The following is a 16323-nucleotide window of genomic DNA, read 5'->3' as shown; positions in this document are numbered from 1 at the left end:
AATGCAGAATTCATCTGAAGTTGTTGCTTCATGTTTGACCAGACAATGAGCTACTCAAGTCAAGCAGTGACTGGCTTGCTGAAGCCTAGAGTCCGTCTCCATTGCTTGCAGAAGGACAGGTTGTCTTAAGATGTCTGTGCTATTTTGGCCCTACTTGTACATTATTTTGAAGATGTGCACAGATTTGATATCTAGGCCTGGTTCAGCAAGGTGGATTTTTTTTCTCACTAACACGCTATTCTTTTATATGGGTCCCACCGAAAAACACATTGAAACACATGAAATTCCATCTGAACAGAAGAAAACACTTTTTTACTCTGAGGGCTGTTGAACACTGGCACAGGTTGTCCAGGGGGGCTGTAGAGTCTCCATCCCCGGAGTCAGTCAAAGCCCAACTGGACGCAGTCCCGGGGAACCTGTTCTAGCTCACCCTGCTTGAGCAGAGGGTTGGACTAGACAGTCTGGAGATCTTGTTCCCCACCTCTATGATTTCGTGATTCATTCTATGAAGAGCTCAGTGACTCAAGGCAGCAGAAGCTGGCCATAGGGTGCCAGGAGATGAGAGAAGGGAACAGGTCCCTTCAATATGTAACTGTGCCATTTCCAAATACATAATAAACAGAGTAACACTGCATAAAACTACAGAGTGGAATGCTGATAAAATATTCTTAAATGAGGTGTCACAGGAAAAGACTTGAGGTTTTCACTAGACTGTGAGGCAGTAGAGACTGTGCCTTTCATAAGAGCATGCTGCGCATTGGACAATAGAAAGCTGGTGGTCTGTAGACTCCAAGGAGCTTCGTTATGAGGGGTAAACTGAGAGGATAAAGAGTGACATGAAGCAACATGGGCGTTTTTGTCATCCTTCCTCTTGTAAGCAGAAGGAAAAGGACACCAAGTAGCTTGAAGGTACAAATGATAAGCTCAAAGTAGCTTGAAGGTACAAATGATAAGCTCAAAGGGGTTAAGAGAGTTATCTTAAGAAGAAACAAAGCGACATCATTGCTAGGATCAGCAACCAACTCTTCCATCATTGTAATATGCTTTAATGCATTCATAGACCTTTTTGTTCACCTTAAATTTTAAACAACTCAAAAATGAGTGTCTACATCCCATATTTACAGATGGGTGAACTGAGCACAGCATCTGTCTGAGTTGTGGGGTTATACATCAGTCCAGTGAAAAGAGTTCTGGTGGAAATGCACAGTAGGCTGCTTTTCAAGGACTCTCACCAGTGGTGGGAATTCCCACAGACAAGGGAAAAGCTTCTGAGGAGGCATTATTTCCTTTTTAGCCTCCCTCCAAAATATGTGAGATTAGAACTGCAGAAAATTCATTTCAGTTTTATGCAGTCTACCTCCTCTGTAACTGGCATTGCACTTGTTCTCAGGTCTAAATCTGTGCTCGATTTGCTTCCATTGTATGTTGATCTCCATCTGAGCAACATGATCTTCTTGAAATACTTCATGGTGTTATTCTTTACAGTTACAAAACACATGGTGTTTATCATGCTGTTACTCATAGCAATGCATTCAACTATGTAAAAAGCAGTAAGATAATGCTTCTCTTTCACAAAGATGGTGGGGAAAAAGTCACGGACAATTGTGAAGCCATACAAAGGTGCCCAGCAGAGAACATAGGCAGTCAGGATGCACATCAATACCATAACAGTTTTTCTTCGGCATCGAAGCCTCTTTCTGATCTGTTCTGTCTGAAATCCTGGTACGGTTTTAAACCAGAGCTCCCGAGAGATCCTGGCATAACACAAGGTCATTGTAATCACAGGTGCAACAAATTCAATGCCAAAGATGAAGAGGAAGTATGATTTGTAGTACATCTGCTGGTCAACGGGCCAAATTTGACCACAGAAAATTTTCTCCTGGTTTTTCACTATAAATAGCACCGTTTCAGTAGCAAAGTATGCAGATGGGATAGCTACGAGTATGGAGACGATCCAGACCAAGGCGATTAGGAAGGTTGCAGTTTGATAATTCATGCGTGGTTTCAGTGGGTGGACAATGGCCAGATACCTGGAACAGACAAATACATTCAAATTGAAGTCTGAAAACACTATGAGTCAGAACACACTTCAAAATACAAGTGGACAGAATTAGGCAGAAGGAAATTGCTGTCATTCTTAAAAGGGAGCCTGACAAATTTGTCTATGAGGAGAGCTCAGAAAATTTTCCGAAGTAGCAGCCTAGAGCCGAGTTCCTAAATCTAGGCAGAAACTCTGGAGCGAGTGGCTGAAGGGCTTGTTAAGACAGTGGGTACATGGCAATCTGAAAATCTGAGCGTACGTTAGGGGGTCTGGAGGTGGTTTTAAGACCTCAGTCTTAAACTCCCACCTGTTAACAAGATCAAACTGAAAAAGTTGTAATTTGTATCACAAAGTTTTTAACACGGATCATGTGTCTGGGAGTTATAGAAAGACTGGAAGAGAAAAAAGAGAGGTAATATTCCTATTACTGAGAAATACATTTGCAGGACCTAGCACAATGCACAGGTGATGTCATATCCAGGACGTGCCATGCTACAGCATCTGGAAATTCTTTGATGGACAGCACATGTTCAGGTGAGAGTTTGAAACATGCGGTGCTATACACCCAGTCAGGTGCAGTTAAAAAACCAAACATGTAGAAACACAAAAATGTTTTCTTTAGGCAGAGAACTATTTAAATATACTTAACTGGTATTATTATTGTATGTATATATATCTCTCAAATATACATAACTGGTTTTGTTATTTTCTTGGTTATTCCATGGGGTGCAAAGAGCTGAAGCTAGTGAATGGTTACAGGTGAGCATGTTTTCAAGCCACCAGCAAAGGACTGTGTATCCATTTTCTGCCCATGTAAATTTTTATTTCGTCTGCTGGCAGTGACTATTGCTAATTAATCTTAAATGTGCTGTGTTAAGTAATTTGCCAAACCATAAAACTTGAGTTAGATATTTGCACTCCTTATGACTGTAAAGCTGCAAGGTGTACTGCAGTGTTTCACAAAGAAGTGTGGAGAAATGGTAGTACATTACTTAAAATATCCATCAATTACCCTTGATTCAGTTACAAAGGGGCTAGGACCAAATGGCATTCAATCCGGGATTTTTTGTTTGGTTGGAGTTTGGGGGGGGGGGTGTGGGTGTGGTTTAAGACACTCTAGATGTAAGAAGAGCTTACATTAGAGTACACTGTTCCACAAAGATTAAGATATTTCTTCCAAAAGGAGATTTTTATCAGAAACACTTCAGACCTCCCAGTACAATTGTATTTAACAGAAAGGACTGTTTCAAAAAGTGGAATTTGTCATTCATTCGGAGGCTTTTCTGTCTGTATATATTCTATCCACAGATAGCATCCACAGGATATATGCATTCTAAAATAAAATGGAAAGTCAGTGGTGCTTTTCATCAGCCAGATCTTGGAAGCAGATGAATTGTTCATCGCTCTTAATAGTGCAGGCTAGATGTCAAGGGACAGCAGAATTACTCAGCCTCATTGTGGAGCTGATAAATGAGTATTTTTAGCTTGGGTTCTGTGGAGACAAGGTTGTGGGAAAACGTATGTGTATGCGTTCATAAGTATGCGTATCTACTCAGCAGAACATTTGGCTGGATGGGGTAAATCTCTACAAGAGAGTCAGGAGGGAGCTTTTGTGGCAGATTTCCTGATTGTCATTGCTTGCCGCACTTGGGCTGTTACTGCGGAGTGGTCCTGGAGCACATGAACTGAGTTCAGATGAAAATGCCCTGGAAGATGTGCTCCAAAAGCGTACCTAAAACACACCAAGTGCCCATGGTCATTCAGTCCAGGGGACCCAGCTAAAGCTAAACCCCACAAAATATTTACAGCATGGACATTGGACCCTAGCACAAACTCTTGCTTTTAAGATCCTCTCCTTTCACATTGTATTATTTTCTAGTGTAAATATGGCCTTAAATATCTGAAATTCCTATATTTCATGTGAATAGACATCAAGGAAGATGAAAGCGACCCCTACCCGAGGGAAATCCTGTGGGACAGGCTTACCCTCTCTAAACAGGTGAGCCCTTTTGAATGATCTAAGCATGGAAAGACTTTTTTTAGGAGCCTGTTCTTTTTAGAGATGAAAGTCAATGACCCACATGACATAACCAATATGGAATGGTTGATTGTTAAATGAATGAGGTTTCTCTCTCTTTACCACGTCAAAAGCTCGTTTAAAAAAAATAAATGCAGTGAAACCAAAACAGTGTGTTCTTACAACAAACTTCAGTGATTAATCATTTCTAGGATTGTTTTTAAAGATGCATGGGAAGATATGCTAGAAATCTTCTGATTTCTTAGCAGGCATAAGGGCTCAATGACCCATGTTACTTCATCATCCTGGGATGCACTAGCAGAGCTTTCCAAGAAAATTTTTTAGATGTTGAAAAAGATAAGTAGAAAATGGTAATGCATACATGATAGTTTTCAGAAGCTTAACGCTGAGTCCTCAGCTGCTGTTCAAAGGTTATTTTGTTAGACACTTGTTAAGGATTTGTTGCATAGGAGCTGATTGTCCTTTCTCCCACACCAGGCAAAACATCTCTGAACTTCCCCAGAGTCTTTCCACAGACTTCTGTTGACGTCAATAACAGCTGAATCAGCTGTGAACAAGCTGTATCTATACAACCATCAGAAGGGTTAACTGCTCCTGAGCTGTCTTTTGCATCAGGTACCAAAAACTATGCAACATTAGACTAGAATATAAAATGGCACAAGAGAGAAATTGGAAAAAAAAAGGGAGGGGGGTGTGGGAATCATACAGTGTGTATATGCAGAGGGTAGACAGAGGTGTACAATGTGTTTGTACATAAAAGATGACTTGTGATCGCCTTTCTGTAAAGAGTTTACAGAAACAGGTTTCTGGCTTTCTGTGAGTCAGTTGTGTCAGACTTATGTCAGCGTGAAGCTGATCCTCAGCGTTTGCGTCCATCAGAGTCCGAGGTGCACGAGGCTAAGAAAACAGGAGTCATAAGAAAGAACACAATTAAATGATATTGTTAAAATTCCTGGAGTGAGAAGCAGGCATAGAAATACCTCAGGATTGCAGCATAAAGCAGGTAGTGTTGCAGGTGGATATCATTATGTTCTGCTTACCCCATCATAAAAGCTGTAGGAAAATCTCTGCTAAACTGGGTTTTTATCTAGCATTATATCACTTTCTGGACAGTGCCATAAATCCTGTCAAATTCTGTATCGCCAGTCAACTATTTCTATTGCTGAAGAGTATTTACTTCACTGTTTATAGGAAAGGTTAGACTCAGAAAATCTGTGTAGGCCAGTAGTGATGGTTCCTTAGAGATGTATGGTTTGGATCAGGATTATATAGTGCTGATGAACACCCTCATCTTTGGGTGTCTTCTGATTTGTCTCTCTCTTTCTCTTCTTTCCCTTATTTCATAAATCCTCTTCTATGCTTGAATCGGGCATATTTTTATGAAAGAAGAAACAATTTTAATAAATCAAAATTCTTTTCACCTGAAATGTTCAATCAAGAAATTCCCACTGAGTTTTCTCCCGGGTAATGCCATGACCTCATGTGATTAGATTTCTATGAAACAAGATACCCAGGTCTGCATAGTACCTACCTTGACATCAGTTCCTACAGAGCAGCTGAGCATGTTAAAAACGTAGAAATCTGGACAGCCAACCCCAGAGGCTCTGGCCATCTCCTTGTACAGTGATAGCACCCCACTTACCTGTCAACAGCTATAGCCAGGAGAGCGTTGGTAGAAACATAGAGGGAGACAGTCCTTAAGTAGTTGACTGAGGCACAGAGGACATGGCCGTGCTCCCAGGACAGCTGCCGCACCACATAGTAGTCCATCTCGAAGGGGCAGCACACAATGGCCACAATGAAGTCTGAAATGGCCAGGTTTGCGATCAGCAGGTTGGTGAGGTTTCGCAGCTTCTTGTAGCGGGCGAGAGCAGCAATGAAGATGAAGTTGCCGATGCCACAGACCAGCATGATGCCAACCAGGGCCACCCCAATCACAATCTTGGCTGCAAAGAAGGTGCGGGTTTTGGTCATGTCATCTTCACTGTCCAGTGGCAGGTCATAATCGCTGTAACTGAAATTGAAAGGGAAGGAGAAGTTTCGCAAGGAGGTTAAATCCCCATCGTGGAGATTGTAGATTGCAGCAAAGTTGAGGTTGACGGTAGCATTTGGGTTATGTTCAGCTTGCTCCGTGGCCATCTCTGTCTTCTTTTGACACGCGTGGCTTGGCTGGCCCTTGGTTTCGTGGTAGAATTACCCAGGGTGGCAGGGCACGGCGGTGGCAGGTGAGAGACCTCATCCAAAGTTCCTGAGCAGATAGTCACCTTGTCTTTGTCCCCATGAGATTATCGAGCAACAGCCTCATTTATCTCCTTCTGTGACAACAAAAAGAGGAAAACATTTCCTGAGAGGAAATTACAGCAATTTTCTGTGCTCGAGGGAAAGCAATAGCCACCTTATTGCCCCACAGCTTTATTGCTGGCTGTGCACAGTGGGAAGAAATACCCTGTGAAAGGATGCTTCTGTTATCATAAAATCCCTTGAGTTGCACAATACACTGGTTGTTACACCCAGAAATTTTATCTACCAATGACGAAATTTTGTTTTCAGCACACAGTGAAATGACAATATAGGAGAAGTGTAAAGTCCAGTTTAAACCTCTGCCAGCCTTCAAGCCCATGGTGCTGCAGTCCCCGTGCAAGGTAAAAAGACTAAAATGAGATGACACCTCAATTTGCTGAAAAGTATCTGATGTGCCTTTTGGACAAAGTTTTTGCTTTATACTAGATGTCTCAGTCAGAGCGATGTGGTAGGTGAGAATGAAAGGAGAACTGAGGTCCTGTCTTTGAAATACATTTCTTAATTAACTGAGAGTTGCCAAGACCCAAGAAAATAGTGAAGCCAGCACTTTCCTTTTTGGCAGCCATTAATTGAGTAGGGGGACCAAATTTTCAGCCAGCATAATCCATTATTGCTTCTCTCAAACCAGTGGAGCTCTGCCAATTTGCATAGATAAAATTTTGTCCCATGAACCAGCTTGTAGGGCGTTGCTGTGAAGGCAAACCTGCCGTTCACAGGGAGAGTGCTTCCACAAACAGGCTCTTGAGGTGAAAGGGGAAACCTTCCTTAAGCAAGACAAAGTGCCTTGAATTTTTGAAGGCGGGGAGGAGCAGGCACCCCTCTTTGTACTGCCAATTCTACCAAATGTTAAAAATTGATCTATTTTTCACATTGAGGAAACAAATCTAATCCACTCCCTAATTTTGTCTCTAGTCTGTATCAAAATGCTGATAGGGCTGCCTTCTTGCATCTTCCCATGCCACATCTGCCACAGACTCCCAGCTGTCAGGACAGTCCCACCCCAGCCCAGAAGAGACTGAGGGGGCATTACTGGTTTTTCTGCTTTGAGACGGTAGGGCTTCAGGGTGTCAAATGCTATTAAAAAATGTCTCTTATGGCTACAAAGAACAGTCTGCATAGTGGAGCTGTTGTCCCCTTCTTTCCCTGGAACCAGCCTCAGCCCCTGATGTACCAACGCTTAATAAATTTCTGAGAGAAACTCTCTTGTAAACTTCTGCCTGCATATTGCTTTTCAAAGTGAGAGTTGCAGAACAACAGAATAACAGAAAGCTAAATCCTGAAATGAAATTACAATTGAAACAATTGACTGCTTTACAAGAGATCCCCACAGCTGCATGGAAATGCGAACATTCATTTAAGAGAAGTACTAAATAAATACTTGGATGCAAAATCTGTATGTTGGTCAGATCAAGGTGTGGTATCTGTTTCAGGCAGGTTTTCCTGCAAAATGCCAAGAGAGAGCTTTAAAATAAATAAAGACAACCCAACCATCCCCAAACTGACATAACACCATCAGCTAACTGTACCTGCAGTTGCTCTTGTCTTCTTGGAGGTCTCGGGCACCCTGGGGATAGCCTCCAGGTTTCTCCCTGGCAAATGCGCCGCTATCACTGGAACAGAGAAAGGATCACTGAAAGCAGCCAGAGGACTTCGCTGAATGATCATTTCTCTCCCAAGCAGGTTTGCCCTGCAGCTCAGGGGAGGATGGCTCCGCTGTCTCTATGCATGCATCTAAAGCCTTTTCTCAGTGGGAGGCACCTTGAAGCTGTCCATGCATTTCTGATTTTAAAGAGGCAGTGCAATACGGAGACAATAGAGCACAGCCCTGCTGTAAACCCCCTGAACGCATTGAATCAGTGCGGTGGCTTTGTTACCAAGTCTGAGCATGGAAGGTGTAAAGACCCGGTCTGCACTTGCTCTTTGAATTTTGTCTGTGCTGGGCAGCAGCTACCTAGACCTGATGTGACACAGAAGGAAAATAAAAACCTCTCAGTGGAGAGGAGGGGAGGAAGGAGGGTGAACTGCTTTCCCAGGGACCTTTCTCTGTGGAGATCTCCCCAGCTATTTTCTTTATGACTGCTGCTGTGGCAGAAGGAGGGTCAAATGTTGAATAGCTGTAAATCAGAGGACCCTGACAGCTTTCCTTGCTCTCTCAGGGAATTACACAGAGTGGAAAAGTGGCAGTGAATCCTTAGGGGCTTGACGTCCTTTGCTGTTGCTGCCTTCCTGTTGCTCTGAAGCACTCGCACCCCAGGGAGTAGTTCTCCTGATTCCCAGTTTTCCAGAAGGAAATGGAATGCACACCAGATCCTGTGTCCTCTTCTGTATCTCCAGTCTTATTCATGTTAGCTAACATTTTCCAAGATGTGTAGTTGGGACACATTACTTAGTCCCCAGCAGATGAGACTGTAGGAGGCTATAGAAGGTCATGAAGAGTGTAGAAGGTTTGCAGAAAACCTAAAATATGTGGTCTACAATGCACACTCACAAGACTTGGCTTTCATGGGTTAGTGGACGTCTATCTTTAGAAGAAGGAGATAAGAAAAGAAAGCTGTTAATGTGAAATATGTCTGCGGTAAAAGAACCACTAATGTGACATTTCTTCCAGAAAACCTATGGAAGGCCAGAGACTCCCCACAATCTGGAGCCAGCAGACAACATTAAGAATTTCACAGCACATACTTTGCTTGGCTTTATTTTTAAGTCAGTGTAATATGTGAAAAGCCATTAAGGGAAAATCAGATACAATCCACTTGTTGAATTCTGTCACAAAAAAATGTAAATATGGTAAGTATAGGGAGAAGCAAGTGAACTTAAGAGTGTACATCAGAATCACATCTAAAAGATCCCTAAAATGGGTCACATAAACCTTAAATGTCCCTTAAGAAAAGCTAATAAGTACACTAAAGGGAGCTCTTTCAAACTTTACATTAGTAATATGTAAGATCTCTTTAAGGCTGTTCAGCTGTCCCACGTTATCTAGTGAGTTAATCAAGCAACATGATATCCAAATATTTATATTCCTTTAGGCCAAAACCTCAGCTGCTGCAGAACCGTCTATCCCCATTGACTCAAGGCAAGTTGGCATTGGAGCTTTGATAGCTACAGCCTCTCCAGATCTGCAGTTCATGCTCGGTACGTACATGTTTCTGTACAGCCGTTGTTCCAAGTACAGTGCTCCAAGTATTGTGTTGAGCTGTTGCTCAGAAAATACTCATAATATTGTGAAATGATGTGATTTGCACGTGCTGTGCGAGGCAGTGCTTTGTAATTGTTGAATAGAAATTGTTGAATAGACAGTGAAACCACTGGTCCCGAGAGCTACCCTTACAGCCAAATGGGCAGAGAGAAAGTTAAAAGGTGGGTCTAGAGCCAAACGGGCTGTGGTGATAGCGACTCTAAAGCCATGGGGTATATGCAGGAGGATTTCCCAGCTGCAGACGCTGTGTAAGAAGTCCAAAAGGCTGCCTTCAAAAAACATAGTTTCTTGTGACTTCTGGTGTAAATGTGCTGAAAGAGCAGCTTCCTGGGCCAGCCAGGCTGCCCTATGGCACAGGCAGACATATGTCTGTGCACAGCTGGGGCTTGTGTTGTCCCAGCTCTGCCCAGTCCAGGGGCTTTGCAGCCTACAGGTCTCCTCTTCATGGGAACAGGGCTCTGGGAGGCTTGTAGAGCCAAAGTCCCTGTTCTTTTTTTTTAGAATGTTTTTTATCACATGGTTCTGGTGTCGGATTTCTGCTTAAGACAAGGTTTCTCCTTGATAGCTTTTATTGGTGGTTCCAGTGACTTCCCCAATGGTGTCACAACATTTTACACAGTGTCACAGTGCATTTCCTGGTACCAGTTTGATGAGTTCAGGCTGAGAAAGAAAAGTTGATTATGAAAACTATTATGTAAACAATTTACATTCCTCCTGTTGGCTTGTTTTTTTCATTACTACGCTCACAGTTTGAACAGAGAAATTATTTGGAGGCTAAATGATGCAAAAAAGATTGCAATGTAAAGTACTTGTTCAGAGACTTTCAGATAATGAATTTCTAAAACTAGCATTTAGACTGGGAGCATACCTAAGTACTCTGGCCTTTCATTTCAAAACAGCAAACTCACTAGTTACTGTCTAATTTTTCCTAATTGCTAAATAAATTGGACTCTAAGCGAGGTAATTAATCCTAGGGGACTTACATAAGCTTTGCGGAAAGTATGGCTAGGGTTTTAAAAAGGTTGCTAATACAAATCAGTTGATGAAATGTGACAAAAACATCAGATGTCCTGTGATTTTCTGGAAAAACAAACAAAAGGTAACAGCACACATGAGTTACAACCATGTGTATTTCTGCTCAGGATTCCAACCAGACATTCAGCTCAGGGGCTTTACTAAATCTAAGAGTTTGTCACTGACATTAATGTTTGAGAGGACACTAGGCTTGCTTACATAAAGAGTTAGGTATATTTTCCTAATGCATGAAAACGTGCCTTGTGGTACTAGAGGAAAGTTACTTTTTGATGGAGTTTGGCAAAAATGTGCACACAGGAGTAATCCCACCATACTCAGGTGTTCTGGTGGTGACTTGGGCTGTGGAAAGGTCTTGGGAAGAAGGGAGCAGAGAGGTGTTTGATTTTATTAATGGATAATGTCGTCATGTTAATGTCATCATGTTAATGTCATCATGTTACTTTCCTCTTACCACCTTTTTCTGCTTCCTTACTGAGTGTGTCCCTTCTTGGCTTGGGAAAAAGGGCAAAGCAGCTGAAGGAGCAACAGAGCAGGATGCCAGCAACCACAGTGACACTGCAGAGATGGTTGTCGGCACTGTTGGAACAGAAGACGTGGTGTTTTCATCCAAAAGGTCTTTTCCTTTCAGAGCTGCACAGGTTTCTGTGGGCAATGGCATTCAGGCAAATCTCACAGCCAAATGACACAAGGTTTAGAGGCACTGCACAGATCTCAATGTGCAAGGTGACCCAGGGGCAATCAGCAACTTTCTTCTGAATAGAATCTCCTTTCTTTTTACTTGGCTCTTTATTTTTACTTTTTAATTCTCTTCCAGTGTGTATTTCCTGTTTTCTTTACCTTTGTTCATCATTTCACGATTGTGCAAGAAAACTGTTTATTTTGCTCAGCTCAGCTTAGCATAGCAATTCTCTGTGAGCAGCACACCCCTGCCATCAATGGTAGTCTCTGAAATATGTAGAAATAGCGATAAGAAGCTTATGTTCCCAACTGGCACTTATCACCCTTACTAGAGAAGCCTGTCTTACCTAATGCAAAAGTGACAGTATTTCTGGCAGTGCATGAAGCAGGGACCAGCCCAGGGACTGTACACAAGTTTTGATGCCACAGTAGAATGACATGAATGACCACAAAAAAATAAGCATTTCAGTCTTTAAACATTCAATGTTTTGTTTAATTATTAAATATTACTTTTTTTTTTTTCCTTTTCTTTTGGATGTGTTTGTTAGGCTTTGTGATTTTTTTTTAACTCAGCCTTCCTTAGAGCAAATGCCTGTTACCACAAACCCTTCTCTTGCACAGAAGACCTCTGAAAGGCAAATGTCAAGTGCTTTTCTCCCCAAATCCTGCCTGGGCACACTTATAGCTCGGTGGATGCTAATGTGCCAGCTGTGGGCAGTGGCAGCAATGTATATCCTCGCTATGGCAGCAGGGCAGAAGATCGCTGAGACAGCCTCCTTTGCCCCACTCACTTACCACCTTTCTTCTCTGCTAAGACTCTTCCCTGTCACAATAGTCGCAGTCAGCTCTTAGGGACTGCTTAATTTTAGACTAAGACACATTTCCAGAGATTTACAGTGATGTGGTTTTTTGGCAATTCTGTCTATTCTATGCCAGATATGGAATAGCAAAGATCAGTGCTTGGAAACTTTTTGCCTGTTGGAGATCAAGATCAGTTTAGCCATTTGAAATGTTCTGGTTTGATATTGGCCTCTAACAGATGTTACTGCAATTACTTGGAATTTCTAGGAATGCCTTTTCAAAATCAAAACCTGGAGATCTTACCTGGAAATCTTTCTCTGCTTCTGCCATTGTGCCCATTGTACAAAAGAATACTTACTAGGCAAGGTTTACAATTGCAGAAGGCAGACGGTTTTTCTTTATTTCCGAACACTTTTCTAAGAGAATTAACATGAAATAATATATAGCTCATATAGAACAACATTTTGGAAAGACATTTCAAGGTTATCATCTGATCTATCCTGCTGTTCCTGGGCTGCATTACATATACCCAAATAATTCATGACAAATACTTTCCTGGCTTGTTGGTGAAGAGTTTTTGTAATGAAGAGCCCAATGTCTTCTGGATGAGACTATTAAATGTTTCTTAGTTGCACCAGATAGAACTTTAGTGGTCCTGCCTTAAATTCCACATTTTAATATCTCTGATCCAGATTTGAAGTCTGCATTTGGCCTTTTCCTCAAGAACTGATTTACTCATACCCCATATTCAAAAGCCTTTCAATTTAGAAACATCTAAAAAGAGCTTAATATGTCCTGTATCTCAGTCAGGCTTGTTGCTCTTTTGGATTTTTCAGAGGCAGTCTTGTTTGTTTTGGATCTTACTCAAAGACACACTTAGTGCATCTTCCGTTTCAGTGGGTGCTATGAGCTGCAGAACGCTTTTGGAAATGAAGCAGCTTTTTAATTGAAGTGTCTCAGTAGGAGAGATATCCTTCTGAAAACCTGCTGGCTTCTTTGGAGGTCTAAGTAGAAGTTGGATGCTGCATTTCTTAAAAAATTTAACCCTCAGCCATTACAGCTACAGGCTAAAAATTTAAGCTAAATTGTCAGCACTTTCCTTTGCCATTTCTATTCTCTGTTGACAGAACCCTTTGATTTGTATTATCATCTCTTCAGCATCTTCTTCGCGCTGCACAGGGGGGTTTCTGAGCTCAGGGACCCCCCCACTCACAGCCTGAGCCCCAGCGGGAACCAGACGGGGAGGGGGTGTGGCCAGGAGCCATGCGGGGATTTAAAGGTGGTAAGAGCAAACCCACAGTCGGTCGTTGGGGTGGCCATTGCGGAGGGTGGTGTGTGATGGGTGAGTGTGAGGGGAGGAAGAAGGGGAGAGCAGGCAGGCTGGCTAGGTTGACTAGAAAGAAATCCAAGTGGCAGGTCCTGTACTTGGGTCAAAACAACCCCCTGCAGCGCTACAGGCTTGGGGCAGAGTGGCTGGAGAGCTGCCTGGCAGAAAAGGACTTGGGGGTGTTGGTCAACAGTTGGCTGAACATGAGCCAGCAGTGTGCCCAGGTGGCCAAGAAGGCCAACAGCATCCTGGCCTGTATCAGGAACAGTGTGGTGAGTAGGACTCGGGAGGTGATTGTCCCCCTGTACTCAGCACTGGTGAGGCCCCACCTTGAGTGCTGTGTCCACTTTTGGGCCCCTTACCACAAAAAAGACATTGAGGTGCTGAAGCGGGTCCAGAGAAGGGCAACGAAGCTGGTGAGGGGTCTGGAGGATAAGTCTTATGAGGAGAGGCTGAGGGAGATGGGGTTGTTCAGCCTGGAGAAAAAGGAGGCTGAGGGGAGACCTTATCACTCTCTACAACTGCCTGAAAGGTCTCATCTCCCAAGTCACAGGCAATAGGACAAGAGGAAATGGCCTCAAGTTGCGCCAGGGGAGGTTCAGATTGGATATTAGGAAACATTTTTACACTGAAAGGGTTATTAAGCACTGGAATGGGCTGCCCAGGGAAGTGGTTGAGGCACCATCCCTGGAGGTTTTCAAAAGACAGGTTGACATAGTGCTTAGAGACATAGTTTAGTAATGGGGGGTGGGGTGGTGGGGTGTGTGGGTTTTTTTGTTTGGTTTTTGTTTGGTTTTTTTTTGTTTTTATCAGAGTTAGGTTAATGGTTGGACTAGATGATCTCTAGAGGTCCCTTCCAACTCTGACAATTCCGTGATTCTGTGATTAGTTTCTCTTCATTTGCCACAGGCAGAATCCTGCTTCTTCATGTTTCCCCTTTTGAATATTGTGGTGGTTTTGCCATTGCCATTTGTCACTGGCCATTTGGCATTTTACCCTGTATTTCTGTGGCAGGCAGAGTGGTTCTGAGAATTTCCCTCTGCAGTCCCCGTAATCCCACTTTTACCTAAAAGACAACCTCCTTTCCCTTATTTTTACCATCTCAGCGTAAGCAGATACAGACCAGAGCGTGTCACTATGAAGCACTTTTACGACAAGCGGTGTGAATTGCGGAGGTCTGGCTTGCTTAGGCACGTGCAGAGATGGGTCCCATCTACTCCAAGCTTCTCTCTGTAGCAAGACATGAAGTATTTAAAGCTCATGCCCCGTTCTACTGCCTGAGACATTTTTTTGTGCTTCATTAAAAGTTAATAGTTCTTTTATTCTCACAAGTTATTTGAGATTTAAAGGGCTCTCAGAGTTCGGTATCAATCTGAGAAAGGGATTAATATACTGTGAAAGCCTTATTGCAGGTATTATATATATATTGCTGGTTATTTCTGCACACACTTGAAATGAATTCTAACCTGACAGAATAATGCCTAATGGCAGTTTCATTTGAAGCTACTGAGAGCATGAAGCCACAATCCTGGTGTCAGGATGAGTCATGAAAAGCTGTTATCACACCTTATTTCTGACTTTAAAAAAGGTTTTGTGGGTCTTCCAATGTGGTGCTGAAACTGCAGGGCCAAATCAGCTGCCTTCTCATAATATTTTTGAAGTCTGAGAGTAGCACTGTAGAAGTGACTGCTCTAACAGAAGATGAAAGGTATGTCCATGCTCCCCAAACTAGTTGGAGATGAGGCAAATCCATCCCAGAAGGTGCATTTCTGTGTTTTGGGATGATGGCTGTGCCCCCCAGGGACCCGAGGGCTGCCTGCTGTGTGTGCGGCTGGGAGTGTGGTGGAACACACGAGCCTGCCCATGGGCTCTGTGGGAGCACAGGTGATTTGGATTAGGGTCAAAAGGGGACAGATGCTGGTTTGTCTGCCAGAGCTAAGGGCCGTCAGAGCATCTCCCTTCATGGTGCAATGTGTAAATGGAGTTAAATACCTTGGCACTGGGTGACAAAAGCCCCACAGTGAGATAGAACCTCCTACTATTTGGTGCTGGCAAATAGTGGTCTGGTGATGGTAGTCACAGTGATCCTGATGGGAAGACCATTGCCCATGGAGCTGTTAGTGACCCACAAACCAGTTAACCTGTGTAAGTGTAAACCTGTGCTGTGCTGCCCTGTGCCTCATGTATAGCTTGACTTTCATGCCGGTGTTGTGCTGTGCATATCCCCTGCTGCAAGATAATCTTAGTTGGCTGATTGTAATGAAGGAGCCTGCAGGCATCTTCCCCTCAGTACTGGCAGTTATACCACCTGTGTGTCCTTGTCGTTAACTAAGTGCAGCAACAATTTCTCATGTAAACATCCTTTTTCTTTGATAATAGGAATGATGAACAGAGTTGTTTTCTTTTCAGAAAATCCTGATTAGCTCAAAAGACCGAAGTGGGGTAACCTTTCTATGGATGGGATCTGCATGGTGTGCTGCGCCATGGTTGGTGACCCGTTCAATACTGCACAGCTCAGGAGTCCCACTGTCTGAAGGGAGGTAAGATTATCTGTATTATCCTCTTTGTAGTGTTAGCTCTAACAAATGGCATTTTAGGTGATAATTTACAAAGTCTGAGTGCCTTGCTTACTGGGATCACAACAAATTAGCAGCTCCCGGTTCAAAACAGTGGTGGTCTGCATTTCATGGAGCATTTAGAAACCATGTCTATAAATTAGAGGCAATAGGAGACTGTGGCATGGCTACAACTGTATGGGAAGGGGCAGCCCTCAGTTCCAAAATTACAAGCCCTTGAGGAATAAAATGTAAGCTAAGTCCCAACCTTTTGTAAGGCTGTTATTGCTTATACTTAGTAGAGAACAAAATTTACAGGGAATGGTATTCCCCTTTTGAAATTAAACC

At 43.0% G+C, this 16323-nt stretch overlaps 1 protein-coding gene across 1 annotated transcript; it reads right to left on the bottom strand.

Annotated features, from left to right (window-relative positions):
- Positions 1-1333: 1333 nt before the first annotated feature.
- PROKR1 (prokineticin receptor 1) lies at positions 1334-6221 on the bottom strand. The gene is made up of 2 exons (XM_074150974.1): positions 5722-6221; positions 1334-2030 (listed from the first exon to the last, which is right to left on the bottom strand). The coding sequence occupies exons 1-2, from the start codon at positions 6216-6218 to the stop codon at positions 1334-1336; spliced, it is 1194 nt and encodes a 397-aa protein (XP_074007075.1). The 5' UTR covers positions 6219-6221.
- Between the last annotated feature and the right edge of the window lie 10102 nt (positions 6222-16323).

This window comes from Numenius arquata, chromosome 7 (assembly GCF_964106895.1).
Source record: "Numenius arquata chromosome 7, bNumArq3.hap1.1, whole genome shotgun sequence".
Lineage (NCBI taxonomy): Eukaryota > Metazoa > Chordata > Aves > Charadriiformes > Scolopacidae > Numenius > Numenius arquata.
Note: the sequence above shows the minus strand (reverse complement) of the source record. Positions and strands in the feature narration are given on the sequence as shown.